The sequence below is a fragment of the Eurypyga helias genome, unplaced genomic scaffold (assembly GCF_000690775.1).
Source record: "Eurypyga helias isolate BGI_N326 unplaced genomic scaffold, ASM69077v1 scaffold40330, whole genome shotgun sequence".
NCBI classification, from domain to species: domain Eukaryota; kingdom Metazoa; phylum Chordata; class Aves; order Eurypygiformes; family Eurypygidae; genus Eurypyga; species Eurypyga helias.
In genome coordinates this window covers 12,925-20,169 of record NW_010224507.1, presented here as the reverse complement: position 1 = coordinate 20,169, position 7,245 = coordinate 12,925, and the positions used below count along the sequence as shown (strand labels likewise).

At 54.1% G+C, this 7,245-nt stretch overlaps 1 protein-coding gene across 1 annotated transcript in view; it reads right to left on the bottom strand.

The window, feature by feature from the left end:
- Window positions 1-59: 59 nt before the first annotated feature.
- PIAS4 (protein inhibitor of activated STAT, 4) overlaps window positions 60-7,245 on the bottom strand; it is a gene marked incomplete at its 3' end in the record, with an annotated part of 17,516 nt that continues 10,330 nt past the window's right edge. Inside the window, exons 7-10 of the mRNA XM_010161783.1 lie at window positions 4,132-4,205; window positions 3,815-3,975; window positions 418-552; window positions 60-151 (exon numbers count right to left, since the gene is read on the bottom strand). Of these exons, the coding sequence (XP_010160085.1) occupies window positions 60-151; window positions 418-552; window positions 3,815-3,975; window positions 4,132-4,205 (462 nt within the window). The remainder of the gene's footprint in view (window positions 152-417; window positions 553-3,814; window positions 3,976-4,131; window positions 4,206-7,245) is intronic.

Sequence of the window (7,245 nt, the reverse complement as noted above, 5' to 3'; positions counted from 1 at the left end):
CCCCCGCCGGCAGACAGCCCTGCTACAGCCCCCGGCTCCGCACGGCTGCCCGCACGGACTTCTACTCAAAGCCCCCCGCCCGCAGGAGAGGTGCGAGGGGGTCCTGGCGGTGGCCCTCTGGGGCCGTGGCAGGGCTGTGCACACCGACAGACTCGCTGGATGCCGGTCAGGCAACGGCCCAGCTTGGCAGAACAGCCCCCGTGGGGCTGGGCCCTCCTCCGCAGGGCCGGGATACAGCCCGGCCACGCCGGTCACTGCTGCGGCGGCTGACAACAAAGGGGCTGCGCAGAGGAAGCTCCGAGAGCCAAACTCACGTCAAGGTATCACTCAGCTTTTCCCAAGGCAGCTGGGGAACTCTGGTTTTGCAGTTTGTGCACGTTTCCCACAGCAACGTGAAGTCTTCGGACCCCGAGATACTCACCTAGCACTAATATGGGACACTGAGGGCTGCAGCTCCGCTCTTTCTCAGCTCTGATGGGACACCAGGAGCCATCCACCAGGTACTCGATCTCATCCGCGTCTTCGCACTCTGTCAGGATCTCTGACAGGAGCCTGGACAGGGGAAACGATGCCATCTGTTACGCTCGAGGCAATCAGCAGAATGCACTGAGGGCCATCAACCTGGATCTTCACCTTAAACAGCCCTAAATTTAAAAGCAATTTGGTGCTTGGAGGCTGCCAGAGAGCCCTTGAGCCAGGGGTGTTTTATGGGAAACAACACAGGCACAGGTCTGACGGTGGGAGCCATCCCTGTCCCCTCTGACGGGCACCTAAGCCCTGAACTGATGTTTTAATTACGTGCAATTAGAAGACAGCCTCTCTTCTTCACCCAGTTTCCCCAGTCCATGGCACCACTTCCAGACAGACGCCGGATGCCCCATCTAGCGCTGCGCCAGGGCTGGCGCAGGTACGTGACGCCGAGGCATTAACAAAGGACAGAATATCCGGTGGCACCAGGAAATAACCAATCCAACAAGCAGCGCTTCACTTCCCTCCTGTTCTTATTTCCCAACGCCAGCGCAGCAGTCTGCCAGCCTCCTCACCAGAAACCACCGCGTTCGCAACGGAGACGACCCCGTGTCGGTACCTCGCCGTCAGCACCTCTCGCTCAGACTCTGCCCTGGCTCTGCCGCAGGAGCCGGCTCCTCGCCCTGTTCCGGTGCAGCCCACCGTTTGCCCAGGGCGTTAACTGGGACACACGGTTGGACCCACTCTTCTGCCAGCCTTTACTCCCGTCTGGATTCAAGCATTTCCCTTCAGTACAAAGGGGAACGAACAGCAAAAATCTGACATGCTCAGGGAAGCCATTTGTGGCACACGAGTGGGAGTTTCTGCTTTCTCCCAGCTCGGGGAGGAAATGTGTTTCCACAAGGTTCCGTCATGCAGCAGAGCAGCCACCAAGGCCGCAATTCCAGAAGAGGATCTTCCACTCCACCAGCCAACTACCCCCTCAGGAGCCTACACCCCTTTGACTCAGATTCAGCTGCGACTGCCGGGTCCCCCCGGCTCGCTGTCGGGGAGGTCTGAGGCTGCCTTCCCCCGACAGAACCGGCACCGAAACCCAGCCTCGAGCACTGCAGAGCAGGGACACAGACACCTGCTGAGCCCTCGCCAGGGACAACCTCCTCCTCCTCCTCGGGAGCGACAGGCGCAGTGCTGACCCGTGGGAGTTCCACAGTCCAACCCCTCGCACCTTCCTCTTCAGTCCCAGCCTCGTTAGAGATCTCCAAGGAACTGGATTTTCCTGTCGGCGTTGGCCGGAGGACAAAGCAAACAGGTGATCTATGCCGAGGCTGCTTCAGACTGCCTGAAAAGCCACGACTCCTGGATGAAATCGGTACCTACCAACACGGCGATGCTCAGAGTATTATCAGCGGGGCCTTGGGAACGCAGCACCCAGGCTGAGGCTCCGCTCGCTTCCCCGCCTGGAGTGCCAAGGGAGCCAGATGCACCTGAACAATCCCTCTAAACTCTCCCTACTTTTGAGGGAATCTGCATTACAGGCAAATTATTCAAGCCACGAGGGTGGAGATCATTTCCCAGAAGCCAAGGAGCCACACATCCTGCTCCACCAGTCCCCAGGGCTGTCAGTGGTCCCAGCCCACAAAACCAGCTCCCTGCGTTCCGAGGCAAAGCTTCGGCTGGGGGGTGGGTGGAGATGACTGCTCTCTCCATGTTCCTTTGCTCCTGGAAAAAAGCCAGGCAGTTTACCGTGCTCTTCTCTAGAGAGCGCCCCTGGAACCCCCGTTTCTGGAGCTGCCAGGCGGCGCTGCCAGCCCAGCTCGCCCCGCCGTTTGCGTATAGGACGCCGGCTGCCAGGTCTGCAGGGAGGAGAGGGAGATCTCCTGGTTTTTGAGTAATCCTCTTGGCACAGAGCTGCATTCTCAAGCTTTCCAGTAGCAAACCTCGCTCAGACACAGGAGCATCGCCTCCAGAGTGTTCTTGTACTGCTGCCTCAGGCTCCCCTAGCCCACAGCGAGCTCTCCGCTCCTCCCTTCCGTAAAGAGACCGAGCAAACTAACTCTCGTCCAGAGATTCGGGAAACACCGTTCTCACATGAGCCGAAAAGCAGACGACAAGCCGAATGCCAAGGCTAAAGCAACCCTTCCCCAGCTGACAACAGAGAACTCTTGGCAGGACTTGGGGCAGGCATTTCTTGCCTCACCTTTTTCCAAATGCCATTTGGAATTCACTTTGCTTGACAGCACTACTCCAACCATGCCCCAACCGAAACAAGGCCGAAAGAGAACATCCCTCATACAGAAGAGACAGGGGCTGCCTCGCTGGGAACACTGGGAGCGGGGATGTTGCTGTGGTTCTGCACTCCTGGCCCCAGAACCACAGCTGGACCCAAGTGCACAGTTGGGGCAAGACTCCACGGTCTGTGCTTTGCAAACCTGCTCCAAAAGGGCTGTGCCCAAAGCTGGTTCCCTCCCATCATGCCCCATTTACCCAACAAGGGCAGTGGTGTCCTCTTCCACACCATGTGGGACAGTGACCCCAGCAGGGAGCCCCTGGGGCCCCCTGAGCACCCCTGCACAGGCTCATCCTGCTGACAAGGATCAACCACCACCGGGCATCCCCAAAGGAGCCACGTCAAGAGGCCCAGAAGGCCCGAGCAGACCCACAAAAGCCCCAGCCTGGACAACATATCCAAAGCATTTAAATTCTGTCCCTCCAGAACATCTGAACCTCCTTATTTTTCCTGCTATGGCATGCAAACCACACCAGCTGTTCCTATCGAGGCATCTTTCCCACTCCCCTAAGATAATCGCAACGGCCACAAAAATCGTACCCCAACAGTCACACAGACCGTATGAAGTCTTTCCAAATGCTGCATCTGTACCTCTACCTGGAGGGCAGGACGTTCTGTTTAAGCGCTGGCAGAGAAGATCCCCCACTCAAAGCTACAGCACGCCAAGAACTGCTTGTGAGCTGATGAGCACCTCACACAGACATGAAAACCAGATGTTTCCTATCAAAAAATCACCTTATTGGGTGCTTATAAAGTCTTTTACTCCATGCAGCACGATATCTGTCAACCAAGTCGCGCAGGTTCATCAGCCTGATGAAAAAAGGCAGTAAATCCTTGATTCTCAAAACACTTTGGTGTAATCCAACAATTAAGAATAGCCAACAGCCAAGCCTTGCTCTAACACACCAAGGCAATTAAGTCAGAATATTATACCCAGGCAGAAAAAGCTTCCAACTTCGTTTTGAGGTGAACTGCAATCAGATGCACAGACCGGAAGACAAGATGCCGCACCCAGCAAAGCCAAAGAAAGGGCTTGAGGACAGAAGTGCATGCGCTCACCCGTCAATTATCAGCTGGTCATAGGGCGCTGGTTTGTCACACACGGGGCACATCCATGTCGGCTTTTTCTCATTCATCTGTAGGTAGAAGACTGCATCAAAGCACTGCAGATGCGCACAGGTCTCCGCCCGGCACGGGACAGACAGCCGCATCTTCACCAGCTGTTGAACCAAAGAGCAGAAGGTCAGCCATAAAGCCCCCAGGCCATCACCAGACAGTTCTCCTGAGCGGAAGGGTTCGGTAGCTCGCAAAGCTGGTCTGGCAGCAGAAGAGGGGTTCTCAACAAAACCAGACTGAAACGCACTGCAGAGACTTACTGGACAGATGAGAGAGACACGGACACCCGTAGTGGCAATTTCGCTGTCTGGATCCAAGCGTAGCTTCTCTTTTACTGCGGGAAAAGAGAGCACAAAATTTAACAGATGCAAACTTAAACCTTGGAAACGAGGTGTAGCACAGGACAAGGAGCTCGCTGATGGCCCTTGGCTGCGTACGAGTCCCCTCCCCTGCAGATGACCCCCTCTGCCAGCCAGGGACAGAGGACGCAGCAGACGCAAAGCTCTGGTACTGGGCCAGGCTTGCGCAACCTGCAGACCTCAGCAGGGACGCCGCTTGGCTCGCCAGGCACCTTGTGCATGATGAGGCAGTTCAGGGCCCATGGGCCAGATGGCGTATTTATCGGCTGAGGAAGCTCACGTTTTGTTGCAGATCCCTCTTCCCACCGACCCAGGTCTCCCAGGCAAACAGCACACACTGCCTCTCACCCAGGCAGAGCAAGCCAAGTGGACTTGGGTGTCGGGTCGGGGCAACCAGCTGCACCCTACCTGCCTGCCATGCTCTCAGAGCGACCCTTCCACCTCTTACTTACACACTGCAGTCTGGGCAGCTGGGGTGTTCAGAGGAAACCACACTGCAGCGCAGCTGTGTCACGGTAATATTATACCATGGCAGTTAACCCTGTTCTCGTCCGTCTGGGACTAAGACACCCACACACCTGGACTTCCCGCAGGGTGGGAGAGAACGGACAGAGAGCTCTAGCACATGGCAAGACTTCTGGAACAAAGTCTGTTTAGGCTTATCTGGTCACTACCACAAGCAGAATGGATTTTATTCCTTTACAAGATCAGTGGCAATAGGATGGGGGTATCTGCCCCTTCCCCGCCCCTTGAAATTCAAAGTAACCCCCCCAGAAGTGAGCAAACATGGGATACAATCAAATTGAGAGGCAACCACATCCCATCATTTCCCATCAATAAAAAAAGCCTCTTCTACTGGGCTGTAACTCTTCAGTTTAGACGCTGGCCAGCTCATTTATTCCAGCGGACCCACACACAGACCCAGAGGTACCCCGGCAGACAGCCCCAAGAGCAAGGCAGCCATGCACAGCCAGCTTCCCAGCACATATTTGGAAAGAATCAGATGTTAGGAAAGGAGGTGGAGAATCCTGCCCCACTGCTGCATCCTGGAAGGAAAACCCAGAGGAGCTGCAGGCAAATCAAAAAGAGCAGCAGACGTGCAGGTCCCATGCGTGCAGGTCCCGCATCAAGGTGCGGAATCAACATGGAAAATTAGCTTTGAACTACCATAATCCAACTCCTGGAGAGTAGCTGCTGCTGAGCCGCTGTCTGAAAAGGCCTCTGACACTTCCATCACCATTTTTCTTTGGAGCAAGTCAACCATTTCTTTTGACCTTTTCAGATCATAACAAGACATCTCCAGACAATGAGGCTACACGCCGTTTTGCAAGGCACAGCTCTAATTAGAGAGTGACTTCTCAGATGTGAAATTCCCACAAGATTACAAGATCTGGTGTTGTTTTCTTCACATGCAGAGACTTTTCATCCAAGCTTAATTTTCTGTGATGTTCTTTGTAAGAGCGCTCTCCGTGCATCAATTACCGTGATTCACGGGAAGGAGAAATGGGCATTTTCTAGGAGCTCCTGATTGGAATCAAGCTGTTTTAACACTGCTTTTGGATCCACAGCCAGGTACACAAGCATCTCTGCTTTCAGGCAATGTTCCTATACTAGAGTCAAGAGAAGCATATGCAAAGATGAGTCAGCTCCGAGATGGAACTGAACTCCAGGGGCAGCTTTAGCGAGCGCTGAGGGATAATGCAGCGAGCATGGGATGGAATCTTTTGCAGGACAGAGCAGAGCTATAAAAGCAAAGTTTACAAGCTTCTCGTGCCTGCCAGTTTCAGATGTCCAAACAGCTTCCAAGAAGTAACAGGCCAAGGGAAGCGAAACAACGCTCCTATGTGGTTAAATTTAAAGTCACCAAACGCAACTCGTCTCTGCGCCGAGTCCAGTCAAAGCTGTCAGTTATCTGAGTTGGTAGAACTGGAGACACACGCTTGTTATCGAGTGGAGAATGCAAGAAAGAACCTCTGCCTGCAGCTCCCAGGAGGAGAGACCATCCTGCTCGCTTCAAAGGCAACAGCACAGACTGCTGAGCCTGCTTTCAAGGAGCGTCAGAGAAGAATGAGAGGATCCTCTGCAGTTTAGGACAACTCAGAAGCCACCCTCTGCTCAATGCATTCAGGGTTCTGATGAACAGCAAAGAACAGGAGCGCAGCCAGTGCCTCGGGCTTCTGAGAATGGTGGATACTCAAGAAATGGAATATTTTGTTTCTTCTGTCAACAGAAGAGTGCTGGCTGTCAGAGTGGTCTGACACAACCGAGACTGCCAGGACAGTGTTTGATGTGGCACACAGAGAGAAGCGTTCAGCACCTGCCGTAGAAATGCTGCACTTCACAGGCAGCTCAGAGGTTTGGCTAAAGCAGTGTGCGTCCCACAGCGCGGGTGAGGCATCTGAAGACCGGACACGCCTGAAACCATCACCTCCCCTGCCAGCTCCAACCTAGCCTTCAAGGTTATGCTTCTTACACCCAGTAACAGTTGTCCGTGATCTGAAGAGTGTTTTAAAGACCATCATGATCCATGGTGTTAGTTCTCCCATGCAGAACTAAATAATAAGAATGGCCTCTCCAATAACATTAAATAACTGGAAACCCTCCAGACTCGCCTTGGAAAGGTAAGTTTTCCCCTCAATCTCAATAATGTTTTGCATTTGTCTCACACCACGACGATTTACCTGAGCAGTCTAGGTTAAGCATCTTGGGATCATCTCTTGTCTGAAGCTCTCAACGCATATGAAAGTGCTGGTGGTGAAATCCCACAGCCAGCCCCCAGGATTCCCAGGGGGTTGGGGCAGCAGGACATTTTCACCAGGATCCCTTGCTCCAGAAATCTCCTTTGGAAGTGCGGGTCAAGGCCGAGGTGCTGTGGTACGTCAGCTCGTAATTACTCAGGTGAAGGCATGAAGCCACCCACGTCACAACGACACTGTCCCTCAGCGGCACTCACCACGACACGACCTGGGGACAAATTCTAAATCCAACTGAAGTGATTCAGAGCTTCCGCAGAGC